General features: G+C 51.7%; 1 protein-coding gene and 1 pseudogene across 2 annotated transcripts in view; both read right to left on the bottom strand.

Moving 5' to 3' along the window:
* Positions 1 to 960: 960 nt before the first annotated feature.
* Positions 961 to 8139, bottom strand: LOC138091097 (coiled-coil domain-containing protein 24-like; annotated as a pseudogene).
* A 5720-nt stretch (positions 8140 to 13859) lies between these two features.
* PCSK2 (proprotein convertase subtilisin/kexin type 2) overlaps positions 13860 to 16609 on the bottom strand; it is a 233311-nt gene continuing 230561 nt past the window's right edge. For both annotated transcript variants that reach the window (XM_068987288.1, XM_068987289.1), the window contains one exon: positions 13860 to 14346. In XM_068987288.1, coding sequence (XP_068843389.1) covers positions 13860 to 14346 — 487 coding nt within the window. The remainder of the gene's footprint in view (positions 14347 to 16609) is intronic.

The raw sequence follows: 16609 nt of genomic DNA, 5'->3' as shown, positions 1-16609 counted from the left end.
GGCAGGGGGGCGGCGCTGTGAGTGTTACATACGGGTCAGGCTGTGTGGCCCGGCCCTTTTATCTTATCTGTGGTTGCTACCCCCTTGCCTTGGCTTCGGGCCCAATCTGTCTTCCAGGCCCGCCTGCATGTCACTTGGCAGCTCTGAGGTCCCTGAACCTCCTTCCAGCCCTGGCTGTCAGGGCCTGCCCAGCAGAGGCCCATGATGCAAGAACCCACCCAAAGAATTCATTTCTGGTGGGTAGGTATGGGGTGATGCTCAGCAGGAGGTTTGAGCCCAGAGCCCCGGGGAAGTGGACTCTAAATGACACCCCGTTGCCCTACCACCGCCAGGCTAAAGCCCAGTCTTCCCGAACTGGGCTACCCTTGTTCACGTGCCAAATTGCCCCAGCCCGTGTGCCCCAACCACTCTCTGGAGACAAAACTCCTTCCCCTAAGCCCTGCAGTGTCTGTGTGTCCGTTCTCTGTGCCCCTCTGTGCAGTGACAGTCCCGGAAGAGCCGCCTCTAATCCTCTGTAGCAATAACAGTGTGCCTCCCACCCCCAACCATATGTGTACCACTAGAATTTTAAAGTCCATAGGTTTTAATGAAATTTCTATTCCTGTTTCTGAGCTGCTGCTGTGCTTTGTCTGGGTTCTCCAGGGGGACATGAGTCAGGGTTGGGACAAGACCTCCTCCTGCCAGGCCTTTGGGGGGATGCCTGGGAGGAGAAAGGCCAGAGGCTGTGACAGTCAGGACCAGACACTGAGGTCCTGGTGAGAAGGTAGGGTGGGGGCCAGACAGACAGACAGACAGACAGCAGTGGAATCCTGGGGAGGGCTCATCCTAGACTAGATCTGAAGTGGGCTGGACGCTGGCAGCTGAAAGAGAGCAGTAGCAGACAGGACGAGTTCCATCGGAAGCTGAAGCCTCCTTCCTGAGCAGCCCTTCAGGTTGGGGCCTGGGGTGCTGCACTAGACATCAGAGTATAAGCTGGCCTTTTCCCGAGGAGGCACTGACTCTTCCATCCCCAGTGGCAGGTTTGGGGCGGCGCTCCAGAGGGGGAGCAGGCAGGCGGCACTGGAGAAGCCTGGCCCAAACACCAGCAGCCCCATGGAGGCAAGGCAGGAGTCCGGTGCCCTGGCTGGAGGACTCCAAGAGCTGTGGCCTGAATGGGAGAGAGTAGCTGTGAGGGGATCATGGCCTGCCACTCAGCCTGCCCCATCCAGCTGTCTGTCTGCTCTGGGTTACCTGTGCCTGGGGGAGAAATAGGAAGGCCTCAGGGGTGCCTGAAGCTGCTGTTACATGGCTGCCTTCTGTTCCTTTAGCTCTGGAGGAGAGGTTCTGCCTGAAACAGCACCCAGTCTTCCAGGCTGTGTTACAAGAGCAAGGTGGGACGGGGTAGGGGGAAGTGGGAGAGGAGCGCTGGGTGCTCTGGGGCCTGCTAGGGTTCTCACCTGCCAGGGTGGGCTCTGGGTTTGCCTCAGAGGGCCGAGGGGCCCCTGAATACTCATCTTCCAGGCAGCGCTGCAGGGAGAGCTGGCTCAGTACCTGGCTTTACGGCAGGGACAGGGCAGGACTGGGCAGGGTGCCCAGGCCAGAATCCCCATGGTGGGGCGCAGGAAACAGCCCGTGCAGTCTCTTCCTCCCAACCACCTGGGGGGACTCCTGAGAGGAACACCAGCCTCTCCCTGAAAAGCTGAGCTTGGCAAGGGAGTGGCAGACCTGAACCCAGACTTGGGGAAGAGAAGGAGGCAAAAGACCTAGGCAGACCCAACAGTTGATCTAAAAGTGCTGACCTCGGACTTAGGGACTCAACTGGAATATGGGTTCACATACTTAAGGATCACACACGTAAGTGTACACACAGGAAAAATGGACCCAGGGTTCACACAACCTCTGCAGGCAGAGACACACAGAGACACATGTGTGTGAATCTCACACCCTGGGTGAGACACTGGGGCGTCTACGCTCAGCAGAAGGGCTGGGGGCAGGGTGGCCCAGGATTGCAGCTTACCTGCAGGATGGGAATCTCCCTCTCTAGCGCATGGCACTCTTCCTCAAGGCGGGCCCTGGGACATGGACAGTGCAGCACCGGAGGCAGCGCTGCCGACCCGGGCCTCAGCGGAGCCCTGCATGCGGTCCCCACCCCGGGCCTCCCCAGGAGCCTCCTCTAGGCCCTCCTATCTCAGTCCACCTCTGCCTCTGCTGCCCGCATGCTGCTCCAGCACAGCCCTGCAGCCCTGCCAGCCTCTTCCTGGGCAGGGTGTGTCCTCTCTCCTTGCCCGCCTCCCAGGGCCCACCCTGAGGAGCAGCATTCTCTCTTCTACACGATAGGACTAGACTTGTGGGTCCTCCTGCCTCCATTCTCTCCCGCATCACAGCCCTGCCCCTGCTTTAAAAACTCTTCTGTGTGTCATCTCTTCCCTACCTCCCAGGATAAAAGTCCTCAGGCCAAGGCCCCTGTAGGCATCTGTACTTGACTGATTCCTGACAGCAACCTCAGCAGCATCCTGCCCTTTCCACCTCAGCCCCACTCTCCTGGGTCTCCCAGCCAGGTGTGTTCCCTCCCTTCTCCTCCCAGTAGTCCCAGTACATCAGGGTCCATCCACAGTCCCACCCTCCCTGTCTCCACCCTCACTGCACACACTTGGGGGCCTCACCGCAGGTGTCCAGCAGCCTGGTCAGTGTGGGACACGTTCAGCTGGTCCTTGATGATGCTGAGGTCCCAGTGACAGCTGCTGGCAGATGAAGAGAACCTCACTCTCCCATGCTGCTTCACCCCAGGCCTTCAGGACACAAACGCCATTTCTCCTAGACAATTTTGTGCTTTCTCACAAAGGCAACACGACATGGCACTAAAAGGAGATCTGGAGCCTGGGATTGCCCATGGGTTCTGCCACCTTTTCCTTGGTGTGAATCTGGGAAAGTCAATCATCCTTTATGAGCTTTAGTATCCTCATCTGCAAAATGGGGACATTACCCCCTTCATAAGGACGTGTGAGACATAAGTTGCTACCATTCAGTGGTGAACACGCTGCTGCTGATTTATCTCATTCAGTCCCTAGCACTCTTTCACCCAGTCCTCACAGCCTGGCTATCCGAGCCTGAGGGACACCTGGCCCCTGGATGAAGTCCTTCCTTCCACTCATATCTGCGTGTACTTCTTCTTCCTACAAAGCGCTTCTCTTTGTATCTGTGTGGAAACCTGTTCCTCGTACTCTAAAAGCCAGCTCGAACCAAGTCCAGGATTGACACGTGTTTCCTGGGCCTCTGCAGCCCTCATGGGCTGACTTCTACCACAGGTGGCTGTAGAAGTGTCAGTCCCAGACCAGGAACTCCTCCATGCCCGCAGGTGGGACCTACCAGCTGGCTGGGGTCCTTTGCCCAGCAAGGACAGATCCCGCCTCTCCTACTACTATACCTGGGTTCACCAGCTCTCATCTGGAACATCTCCTGTTCTGGCAAATCACACCTGGGCTCCTCCAAGGCAAAGCGCAGGACCCTGGGGCTATACTGGACCCAAGCTTGAGTCTGGTCCCTGCAGAAGATGCATAAAGGCAATTCAGGGGCTCCTTCCAGGGAACCACAGGAAAGGCGACCCTGGCCCCTTGTCAGTTGCTAGGCTAGCCCATCTGAGTTCTGGAGACAGGGCCCAGACCCAGGTCTGGAGCTCCAACATGCCCTCACAGCTGGCCTTCCGGCGGAGACCTTGGAGCAGCTACCGCAGTTCCTGGCACACAAGATCTCTTAAGAGGGGCGGTGGTGCCAGAAGGGAGGAGAGGTCAGAGGTGGGGCGCGATCCAGAGGCTTGGATAGATCGAGCCTCTTGGAGCAATGATCGTAACATCACTACCTGCAAGGAGAGCTGGGGCACCTCGGTGACTGCGGAGGGAAGTGAAGGGAGGCAAAGAAGCTGGGGGAATGAGGGGCCGGGCAGTTAAACTGGAGAGGGCTGGGCGGACAGTGAGATCCGACAAGAGCTCGAGAGTTACTGGGCAGGGCTAGGGACCCCTAGAAGGTGAGAAAAGCATCCGAGTCGTGGGACAGGTCTGCCGTGGGGCCCACCTTCCTACCCCCAACCTCTGCCCGTAGCTCCAGGCTCAGATCCACTGTCGTCTCCCCTAGAATCCTCCTCATTTCGGGCCGCTTCGGGAGCGGAACGTGCTCTTCCACCAGCTCCCACAGCGACTGGGAGTCCCCAGGCATGGCCCGCCAACGCCGCTGCCCCCCAGACGCGCGGTCGCACACTTGGACCTGCGGGACCCACAGCTCGGAGCGCTGGGTTACTGGTATACTACTAGTCGCCCAGGGCCGGGCACACCCCCTCACGCCTCGCCAGCTTCCGGGTCTCACAGGCCACGCCTCCAGCCTGTCCCTCGGACCGGCCTCTCCCAAGCCTCATTCCGTTCCGTCGCCCGTCCCCACGACTAGAGTTGCTCGGTCCGGAGCCGCTGGCCTCTGGCGCTCTCTTCTGCTCTACTACTGATCGACTGTCGGAGGCCCTGGTTTCAGGTAGCGGCCCCGGGAGCCAGGAGGCCCTAGCCCCGCCTCTTCCGCGCGGCCGTCACCCGGGAAACGGGGCCCTCAACTCAAGCCCCGCCCCCAGAGGGACCCGGCTCCGCCCATTCCAGGGCGGTGCCGGCTGGCAAAGCCCAACCCACAGCCGTGGTAGGTGGTTTCGCAGTCTCAACTGTGCACCACCCAGACCCCAAGCACCTTTCATCCCTGGGCACCTTTAGACTCCAGGGCAGGTGAAAGAACCGAGAAATATGAGCCCGGTGTGTTTATTACTTCCGTGCCATTTCTGGGGGCAGGAACGGACTAGGCTGTTCAAGGAAGACAAATAAAGGGGGGAGTGTGGGAGAAACCGGAGTGGGGGAGGAAGGCGGTAGGTCCAGGGGGACCAAGGGGCCAGATGAGCAGCGTCTCACGGAGCCCCCGTTGCTTGAAGCCAGGGTTGCAGTGTGAAGTGCAGGGAAGCCTGCGGTGAGCGCCTTGGGGTGTGGGCGGGCTCTCTGACCCTCGACGCCCCGCTCCCCCTGCCCCCCTGCCCGTTCCCCCTGCCCCAGTGCCCCACTCGGTCATTTTCCTGGCTGCTCCTCTGCACTTTTCCTACCTGGTTCTGTTTTCCCCGGGAGAGCTGCAGAATGGGTTCATTTCCTGGGCTTTCCTCTCCTAAGGTCTCTGAAAACAAGCACTTAAGTTTGTATAAAAAAGATAAACACAGGGGCCCAAAGCAGGTTCCCCAACAACATGGATGACAGGAGAACGCTGTAGCTTTGCCAAACACTGAGACCCCAGAGTGCTAGTGCTCGGAATGACTGGTCCGGACTGCTGTATCAGGGAGCAGGAGGAGGCTGGTCTCCTCTTTGACTCAGCCTCAAGCCCAGGACCGAGACTGTCCAGAGCCACCTCCTCCATAAAGAAACTGCCTCCCAGTTGCCAGGACCTACCATTTTCCAAGCGTTTGAGTCACGGTGACCGGTAACAGCTGTTGTTTCAGCTGCACTTAGGAGCTGGCCCCCAGGTTGGTCCTGCAGCCCTCGCCGGTCTGGTTCAGGCCCCCACGTGTCTGGTACAGGCACAAGCAGCAGAGCAGGCACGTGTGACTCTGCCAGGGGTTCTTGCAGCCCCAGGAGTGAGCTCGGCCCACACACTGGGCAGGCTGGCAGTACTGGGGCTCCGGGAGTGGCCCTCATCTAGAATGGTGATGCCCAGGTGCATGGACACCCCAGCTCTCTTGCCTCTCTGTTGGGACCACCCGGAGGCTTGTTGTACATGGTCTCCAGTGGGTGTCAGCTGCAGATGCGGGTGGAGAGACCCACTCATCCCTGTGGCCCAAATGGGACCCCTCCTCTTCTGTCCCACTGCCTATTTCCCTACATAAAGATGATTCCTTCCAAATAAATGACTTGACCTTGACTCCTGTGTCAGAGTCAGCTTCTGAGATGGCTGGTTGGCATCTGCCCAGCAAACACCCCTCCCTCCCCACTGCTGGGCGGGGGCAGCCCTGATCTTGTCCTGAGGAGCTGCTCCTTCACACAAGTTACAGCCCTGATCAGACCCACGAGACACCCCGCCTTCCTCTCACTGTGGGTGGGCAAGTGTCCCAAACCAGACCCACTGTTGGAATAGGAGATCCAAGTCCAGCGGAGCCAAGATGAACATGAAGGAGCCGCCCTGTGATCGGGGAGTCCTGATGTGGTCCCCATGGTCCCCACTATGCCTCCCGGTCCTGGGGCTCGCTACAGCCTCTGTCCCTTTCCAGGCTGGTTCAGGCTGGCTCTTGAGGCTTCCCTTCAGTTCGGAGTGTTTTGGACATGCAGCTTCCGTGTCTTTATGAGTCAGAGTTCGTTTCTGTTCTTCTTGCAACCCCAGAGATCCCCAAGAAAACCTCCAGTGAAGGAGGTTTGGTATCAAGGTGGGGATTCATGGAGGTTTCAGTTAGGTGGGATTGCCCCCAGGCAGACCCTAAACAAGATCTCAGGTGCTGGTGGTTTATAGAGTGGTGATCACAGGGCCTGGGCATGCTATTAGAAAGCCCCAGCTCTTAGCGCCAAGCCTGCCTGTCTATGCTCCGGTGGGTGCCAGGGGTGTGGAGCTGCGGTCTTGTCCCTGATACGCCATCATCCCCCTGGTAGGGGAGAGGGAAGGGGGGAAGAGAGAGACTGTGGTCCTCATTTGCTACTTCATCCTGGTCATGGCACTTCCTTCCCTGAGCAACAGCTGAAGCCAGTTCCCAGTCTTTCCAACATCTGCAGAAGCGGCCTCACTGCAGTCTCCTCAGAGGCCTGGCTCTTCCAGGGCGTCCTGCCAGGGGTGCTCACGCTCCACCTCTGGGTGGCACCCCCTGCCAGGGGTGGTGATGTCTGTCCCCCACATCCAGCAAGCCTGCTTGTTCAGTGCAGGTGCTTGGTCCATGTGGTGCATTAGTGGTCTCTTCTGCTTTTCTAATTAAGAAGATAATGCTTCTCTTATACTCTGCTTATAGTGCTTTTGGAGAAGGAAAAGGCTACCCACTCCAGTATTCTTGCCTGAGAAATGCCATGGACTGAGAAGCCTGGTGGGCTACCGTGCATGAGATCGCAGAGTCAGACATGACTTAGCAACTAAACAACAACAAATAGTGCCTTATACTCAGTTCTGTCTGTTAATATCACCAGTGGTGTTTCAGGCTGCACTAACTTCAGGCTATTGCTTTGTGCTCCACTTGGAGGGAAGAGGCCAGGTAGAGCATCATCAGTCATCCCTATAGGAGGTGAGGAAGCTGGGGTGGACCAGCTCCCCCTCCTTCTCCAGGTGAGCATGGCTCTGGGGCACTGATTCTCTGGCTTTTCTGCCTATTGCACGTGAGGTCCTGTGCACCTCTGCAGCCAGAGGACACCCCCAACAGAGAGAGCATGCTTGGTGTGAATGGTGACCTATGGGACTGTCCGAGGAGAGAGATACAGGGTAAAGGTTGGAAAACTTTTTTTTTTTCCTGCCAGATTATAGGCTGTTCAGGCTCTTTTGCATTAATAACTACTCAACTCTGCCATGTTAGCCTCAAAATAGCCACAGACAACACAAAAGCAAATAGATGTGATGGCTTTCAATAAAACTGTATTTACAAAACAAGAATATTTACATTTATATACCAGGCAGGGGGCTAGATTGGGCCCTGGTCTGTAGTTTGCTGATCCCTGCTGTAGGGCACACGCACCAACAAGGTCTCATAAAAAATTCAACTTGCATCAGAAGATACGGCTTACCTGGCATTGCTGCTGGTTTTGTCCCTTTCTTTTTCATGTTGGAAAATTCCATTTAGGTGTCTCCTTGACTTGAAGCTTTATCATAAGAAAGAATCTCCAAGCAACCATTATGATCAAGTTTATCCTAAAGTACTGCATCTTGGACTTGTAGTTGGACCGTTGGTGGTAAGTAAAGTCACCTCAAAGCTTGTATGGCACTTGGCACATTGATGATGAAGAGCATTGTTCAAGTACCACAGTTACTGCAAATACTTGGCTCTGATCCCTCGTGCTTGGATGAAAGCAAATAAATGCCACAGAGAAGCCATGCGGACCTATGTTTTACTCACATAAATGGGGTTTTGAGTGGAGATGTATATTCTATCAGGAGATACATCCTTCGTCAATAACTCACCTTCACCTGCATGCTAGCGTGCTTGTGACAGGGAGTTACCTGGCAGCTTATCTGTCACCTGTGGCCAGTTCCAGGACATAGGGTCAAAAAAGAAAAAGAGAAGTTGCAGTCTCTGTCTTCCATCCAGCTTGGAGAAGCCCATGGCTGTCCTCTTGGGTGAACCAGGACATCTTTCAGGGCACTAGGACCTGAGACTTCCATGCTGGGATTGTGAAGGTGGGGTGGCCTGAAGCCATCCAGGTGGGAACTGGTGGAACTTAGTTCACTTTAGAACTAAGGAATTCCCAGCCTCATTTGGCTGTTTGGGCATCTAAAACCCTGTGGGCTGAGATTTCTAATCACCCCCATCCCATCCCAAACTGCCCAGGACTGAATATTAGAGTCTTCATCTCTGGGGCTGGGCGCATTTCTCCATCGTCAGTTTATTCTATCCCCAGATTGATAGTGCATGTTTTCTAAATTCTAGAAGAAAAATGAAGCTGGCAGGCTGGCTTGGGAAATTTACCTCAGGTCAGATTTTGATTCCTGGCCCCTTGTAAGCTCAAAACCAAATTCAACAGAGAGGTGCTTGAACCCAAGGAAAGGGACTCTTGGCAATGAAATGCACAAGAGACCAGTGGACCAACTCAAGTAGGAGTTGATTAATTTGTAAAGCAAAGAGGGAGCCTCTTTCCTAGACGTCCAGGTGCTGGTCACCCTCTCGCCCGGTGCCGGTGTCCTTGGGAAGCTGAATAAGGTGTTGGGAGGCTGTGCGTGGGGTTGGATTCACCGTTGGCAGGTGGAGGGGTTTCCAGGAGCTCGCCTGGGGCTGGCCTCCCTGTGCCCGGTCCTCAACTGACGTCAGTTCTTCAGAGGCTAGAATCCCCCTTTATACCGGCCTCTGTGTTCCCCTACACTGAGCACTCAGATACTGTCCCCAGCTTCCATGATGACTCTGCACTTCCTAAGCTCCCACGTGCTGCATGCCCGCCGCTCCCCTGCCGCTCCCCTGCCGCCCCACCGCAACTCGGTCCTTCTTTGACAGAAGACCACATGGCAGCTACAATCAAATCACCTTCACTGGCCCAAGACCCAGCCTGTGCTTGTGTTTATGGCAAACTCCCAGTGTTTTACAGCCCCCTTGTCCTCTCTCACTGCCAGTGTCTCGAATCTTGGCATTCTGAGTTCTAGAAATTTCTATCAAATTAGACTCTTGGCATTCAAAAACTTACTCTGGCTATGAGTTCACCAATCCTCCTGATGCACTTTTCTCTCTAAATAGGAAATGCTTGGCTGCATTTCCTAAAGGTTTTGTAACGTGTGGTTCTCAGGTGATGCCAACCCATGAAGGCATCGCTCTCACGAAAACCACTCTTCGTAATTTATAAGTGACAGCAACAATGATGCATGGTAGTAAGTCTGTAAGAATTATCAGTTTTTTAAAAAATATTTTTTGATGTGACTATTTTTAAAGTCTTTACTGAATTTGTTACAATATCACTTCTGTTGCATGTTTTGGTTTTTTGGTCCTGAGTCATGTGTGGTCTTAGCTCCGCAACCAGAGATTGAACCTTCAGCCCCTACACTGGAAGATGAAGTCTTAACCACTGAACCACCAGGGTAGTCCCAAGAATTATCAGTTTTTAAATTTTATCTTTGGAAAATCATTCTTTGGACTTCAGTGTTGAAAAGCAGCATTCAGTCTGTCAAACGATCAGATTGAATTTTATGCCTTTCAGTCTGAAATTAAAAGGCACTTACTCCGTGGAAGAAAAGTTATGACCAACCTAGATAGCATATTCAAAAGCAAACACATTACTTTGCTGACTAAGGTCCGTCTAGTCAAGGCTATGGTTTTTCCTGTGGTCATGCATGGATGTGAGAGTTGGACTGTGAAGAAGGCTGAGCACCAAAGAATTGATGCTTTTGAACTGTGGTGTTGGAGAAGACTCTTGAGAGTCCCTTGGATTGCAAGGAGATCCAACCAGTCCATTCTGAAGGAGATCAACCCTGGATTTCTTTGGAAGGAATGATGCTAAAGCTGAAACTCCAGTACTTTGGCCACCTCATGTGAAGAGTTGACTCATTGGAAAAGACTCTGATGCTGGGAGGGATTGGGGACAGGAGGAGAAGGGCACGACAGAGGATGAGATGGCTGGATGGCATCACGGACTCAATGGATGCGAGTCTGAGTGAATTCCGGGAGTTGGTGATGGACAGAGAGGCCTGGCGTGCTGCGATTCATGGGGTCGCAAAGAGTCAGACACGACTGAGTGACTGAACTGAACTGAACTGAACTGGTGTGTTTTTAGCCACAGGTTTTTTTTAAAGATTTTACTAGTTGGGTTTTGTAAGTAGTGGATCACAGGACAAAACTGAAAATTGTTTTTACAACAAATATGATAAATGTAAGATGTTTGTATTTTTATGAATAACTCTCCAGATTTGCTAGAATAGTGTGTAGTCACATGGGTGGAGCCATTTGAGAGACTTTTCGTGAACAGGTTGCCATGTAAATCAATATGTAAGAATATGTTTTAAGGGATTATCAAGTCCTCTCTGTGGTAGAGACCCTGGTGCTCACCGAGGATTCTACTAGTTGTCCTGTTATCTCTCAGTTGCTTCCTGTGTAGCAGCGTCATTGACCAGGACTGGCCAGCGCACACTATGTCAAATGACTTGTGCATCTCCTCCGTACTGAATGTAGAAGAGGGTGTGAGCGTTCATGGGTTCTTTCTCTTGCCCACTGACCGTCACAGCCTCATGCTGTTATGCCAAACCTAAGGGTGAAGGTTGGAGCAGCCTGAATCTCTGAGTCACTGCATGGCAATCTATGGTCTTGGGGAGTTACCCAGATCCTCCATGAAATTTGTGTAAATGATAAACACACCTTTGTTGTGTGAAACCTCTGAGATCTGGGGGCTGTTTTACTACAGTAGAACTGGTCTAGCTTGCGAATATATTCTAGAAGAGCGTTCTGAAAGATCTTCGGCCATGACTCCAATAAGAAATGTAGTACAAATACACTCAGACACACACACACATTTCTGGAAAAAAAAATCAGGAAACAATTGTTATCGTTAATATGCATATCTGTTATTATGCTATCCTACTCTACTCCAAAATGCTGGTTTTAACTTCCTAAATTTATATGACAACTGCCAATGTGGTATAACCTGAGTCTGAAAACTGCTGCTGTAGATCATAATTTGTGTATGATTTATTTGCTAATTTTAAATCTTTCATGCATATTTATGAAAGCAAGCTTTTTAGCTCTTTCTCTGGCAACTTTTAATTTTCTCTCCCAGAATGGATGGAAGTGTTGTTATGTAATACATATCACATCCCACATAATTTCTGGAAGGTAATGTTTTATTGTTGAATCTCCTAATTTACATCATGTATTTTTAAATTTGCTTATAAAATGTTGTCACAGGGAATAACGATGTCAACGTATTATTCACTTATTTTCTTTTTTTAAATAAATGACTATAAATAACTATCTCTTGCATTAGAATCAGGATATCATAAAAACCTCACTAGCTGAACATATTTTAGTGTTAATACTGATGCAAAAAATGGAATAGAGACCAAATATTTTTAAATAGCACTATATATATTTTATATACTGTATACTCATATCAAAATTTGCCATATCTATTAAGAAGCTGATAAGTTACTCTCTAATTTCATAAATTAGACCACAACTGTGAAAATATGGACAACTATTTTGTATCTGTGCTGCTATATAAGATACTTAAAGTTTATACAGAAAGGTGCAAAATCACAGAGGTGAAGTAATGGGAATTCATGAACATTTCACCTGAATTTCCACTGGCCTTTTTCTTTAGCCAGAATCATTTATTATCCTCTGAATATGCTTTTAGAAATGAATGTGTTTCTTCAGTAAATACACATACACACTTTAGGTATAGGTGTGTATATACAGTTATACAAGTGTATATAAAGATATATACACATATATACACACGTATATTAGTCTACATATGTATATATATTTCTGTGTGCACTTAAACATACATGCACACTTAATGTCCTTTGGTTTATTTTTAGACTGTTAATGAGAAATGAAATTTTGATGATTTCCATTTATTTTTGCTTTAAGTCTAAACTGGTTTAAAAAGACCTTTGCAACATGTAATAAATTTCTTTTAAAAATCATTAATATTATTACATCGTAAAGCATTCTGTAGAGAAGATCATATGGTGTTAGAGAAGGTAGAAATCCATGCCAACATGGGAGAAAAGAAAGAACATGGGTTTTCCAGGCTTTTCTGCCTTCACGGAAGGGCCCTCCTGCTCTGTGTTGCCAACTTAGAGGTGAGGAACTCCAGGCTGCTCCCGCGGGAAGGGAGAAATGTAGCCAGAAGGGGTGGATCAGTTCTTGGGAATCAAATCAAACCAACACATCAGTTCTGGGGTGTCGGGTGGGTACTGGTGAGCTATTCTTTGGGTAGGAGAACAAAGTGACAGCCTCTAAGAAATCCTTTCTACTTGGTGATAAGATGCTGTCTCTGGGGGTGCAGGGGGAAGGGGGCATGTCACCTTTGGGTTGCAGGTTAAAGCCCTCCTGGACTGCTTGGCTGCCACAATTGTAGCTGACTGTAGTGGTTTCCGTGCGAAGGGCTTCTGCCTCCTTTGGGTCTCAAGTTACGGGGAGATGAGCTGGCTTTTCCCCCTTCCGTGGGAAGGGGCTCCATACAAATGGGGGTTCCTGTGAAGTGGCTGCCCACCTCTCCAAACCTGACCCCTTGCCTTCACATACCTCTTCCAGAACAGAGGCCACTTCCCCAACTCATCAACTGCAGAAGCTGTTTTCCTCCAATTATGTATGGAAAGCTCTAGAAAATGCTCACCTTCTCTCCCCTCCATCAGATTAAGAAGCCCCAGAGCAGCGTCAGAAAGGAACATCCCTGTGCTAAGAACTACTAAGCTACTCTTTCCTAGATGTGTCTCCATCCTGCCTTCCTTTTTTTTTTTCCTTTTGCATAACTATGGGAGGAGCCCATAGTTATGGGGGTGGAGAAAGGCTAGGCACATGGAGAGTGAAGGGGGCATCTCCCAGAGTTTACCATAACTCAGAGCAGCGGCTGATGAAAAGGCAGCCAGGCCACTGAGATCTTATGCCTATTACACTGGCGAGCCAGACAAGCTACAATGTGGTGGTACAATTTCCTGTGTTCATGCTTTTGGACTCTCTCCTCCCCATCTGGTAACTAGGGGACCTTTTGATTCATGCCACCTTCATTTACATCCCTGGAAAATCTTGCTAAAAGTCAACACATCTTTCCCCGAAGGATTTACAGCATTTGGGCTTTAAGAGACTCAGAGCTCACCTCTGTCATAAACCTGGCTCCTCCTTTTACATAACAGGTCCTCCCTTGAGATCATGAATAAAATGTCCTTGGAGTCCCCAGGCCTGGCTTATTTAAATGCATTCTCTTCTCTTCTATGAAAGAAATGGAGGGGGAGAGCTGTCCTGGGTTGGTTGGCACGATATCACCTATCTGAAGGATAGAAATGAAGACCTTGGAGTCACAAACAGGACAGAGGTGTGGGTGGGAGCACTGTATTTAGGGCACAGAATAGAAAAGATTGCTTCCATGGGAGTGAAAAGAATCACTGACAGTGAGCAAAGCTTCAGATCTAGACGTGGGCATCGCTGGTGTAGGGAGAGGGTGACTGCTAGGCGCCTGGAGGGGGCGGTGGGGACAGGGGAGGGGGCCCGGGAGCTAGTCCTTGCCAAGGATGCTCTTCAGGCTTCTCTGCACCGCCTCGTCCAGCTCTTCCTCCAGCTCCTCCTTCTTGGACATGGCCAGCTTGGACTGGTAATCCCGCACCACCTGGTCAATGTAGGGGGCACTCTGCGTGCCGTGCAGCATCAGCGTCCACTCCTTCAGCACCCCCTTCTGGGGTGCACTCCCCACGAAGCCCAGCTCTAGGATCCAGGTGCCCCGGGCATCCTCCCCCCAAGTGTGGGTGGTCATGAAAGGCCACTTGTCGAAGCCCACCTTGGCGTCGTCGTCCCGGGGGCGCCGGCTCAGCAGGATGGACTTGGTGCCCATGGGGGACGTCATGTTGATGTTCAGGTCCCCTCTCCTGGTCGCGTTGACCGTGACAACTGCTTGGACATGCTCCAGGTAGCGGACGAAGTTTTCCTTCCCCTCGCATGCATCGGTCGTGAGCGTCAGCACCAGCTTGCCAGTGGTTGGAATTTTCCTGAGGGCAGAGTGGTGGGGAGACACAGTGAGGGGTGGGGACACTATTCCAGGGTATTTTGTTGTTTTTTAAAAAAATTTTGGCTGCCTCCTGGGGCATGTGGGACCTTAGTTCCCCCACCACGCCCCCTGCATTGGAAGTTGGAGTCTTGATCACTGAACTGATTGGGGATTCCTAGGGGTTTTGAAGGCCGCTCTGGGGAGAGCAGGGACTCTGGGGTTAATTATTATACCAGCTGTGTGACCCTGAGAAAGTCACCTGCAGTCTCTGATCTGTTTGGATGTGGGATGCGGCCGATGCAGTTGATCCCCTTCCCACTTTTCCCAGGTCTCTGCTGGGTTCTCTTGCAGCCTAGGCCCCTGTGGACCCTGATGGCAAAATGTCAGGAATTTGATCTGGAAGGGAAGATGATTGACAGGAGGAGGTGAGTCAATACAGCCTGCGTTCCTCACTGCTGGTGGGGACAACTCAGTGTCCCCAGTGGGGTTGAGCCTAGTTGCCCAGGGCAGCGAGGTGCCAGTCAGTGCATCCTCAGTGTCTTCTCTATTGGGTTGCGCTCTCTCCCTGTCAACATCGCCTCCTCCTCACCTGTGTCTCCTGAGATCATCTCTCCAAGAAAACAAAAACAACTGTCAGCACCTAAGTCCCACCAGGGCAACTGAGAGTGAGACAGGAGCTCGGAACTCTTTCTTTCACAGCACTAAGTACTTGGATAAAGAGAAATTATTGCTCAAGTGATTGCTATGGCTAGCACAACAATGTGACTGCGGCTCAGAAGGGGCTGGTCATGGCCGCACCTGACTGGTATGCGGTTCAGCATGCCCTCCACTCTATAGAGCTGCTTCTGCTCTTCAGGTTCACGCTGATTTCCAAACTCACTTAAAATTCACAGTTTGTTACGACCTTCAGGGGCTTCCCTGGTGGCTCAGATAATAAAGAATCTGCCTGCAATGCAGGAGACCCGGGTTCAATCCCTGGGTGGGAAAGAGCCTTTGGAAAAGGGAATGGCAACCCATTCCAGTATTCTTGTCTGGAGAATTCCCATGGACAGAGGAACCTGGTGGGCTACAGTCCATGGGGTTGCAAAGAGTCCGACACCACTGAGCAACTAACACTTTGCTCAAGGAGCTGAGTGGGCAGGGGAGGGTGGGGGCTGAGCCGGACAGGGTGCTCAGCGAACATGCTGTTGCGGGGGCGGGCCAGGCTGCCTCTGCTCACTGACTTGGATGGTCCAGCGCAGATGCTTCACAGCCAGTTTTATTTGTCCCTTTTATTTCAGTCAAGCACTTTTCATGGATTCTCCTGATAAAGTCTCTTTAGAAAATTGCTTTTCGAGTTGACTGCTTCTCTGGGAAGATGAGCGCTGAGGAGACTCATAAACCCGACAGTTGCCACTCAGTGGCTCCCAGATCGTTTCTGCGCAGCCCAGTGTAGACTTGGCTGCTGCCGGGGGCGGGGGTGGGGGGGTCATGGAGCCCTGCGGCCGGCCCCAAAGAAGCTTGATTCCTGGCAGTAAGGGCTGCTTCTGCCAGAGGCCCAGCTGGCCTGGGCACTGCCCTTGGAACCTCTCTACCCAGCCTCTGAGTTCTTCCAGCATGGCATCTGCCCCAGACCTTGCTCATCAGCCCCTGAGATCAAGTTCAGGTGGGGGGCAGGTGGGCGAGGGGGCAGAGGGCACCCAGGAGACCAGAGCCCTTCCAACAAGGCCCGACCTCCCCCACCCCAAATTTCCCTGGCTGGTCTGACAGCCCTATTGCCTATCACCACTGTTTAGATGCCTTCCTTGTGCCCAGGTGAAGCTGGCTGAATAGTCATTCATTCATTCATTCCACAAATATTGATCCCATGACTGCTAAATTCCAGGCACTGTTCTAGGCTCTGAGGACACACCAGCAAACAGGAAAGGCTGGGCTCCTGTCCTCGGGAAACCCAACTGAGTTCATGGTGAAAGTGCTCTCAAGGGAGGGTATATATATATATATATATATATATATATATATATAGTTATGCCTGACTTGGGTCTTCCCTGGTGGCTCAGATGGTAAAGAACCTGCCTGCAACGCAGGAAATGTGGGTTTGATTCCTTGTTGAAGGGAATGGCAACTCACTCCAGTATTCTTGCCTGGAGAATCCCCATGGACAGAGGAGCCTGGCAGCCGATAGTCCATGGGGTCTCGAAGAGTCTGACATGACTGAGCGACTAACATTCACTTTTCATGACTGACTTGCCTTGATGTATGGCAGAAACCTACACAACAATGTA

The sequence above is a fragment of the Capricornis sumatraensis genome, chromosome 15 (genome assembly GCF_032405125.1).
Source record: "Capricornis sumatraensis isolate serow.1 chromosome 15, serow.2, whole genome shotgun sequence".
Taxonomy (NCBI): Eukaryota; Metazoa; Chordata; class Mammalia; order Artiodactyla; family Bovidae; genus Capricornis; species Capricornis sumatraensis.
Note: the sequence above shows the minus strand (reverse complement) of the source record. Positions and strands in the feature narration are given on the sequence as shown.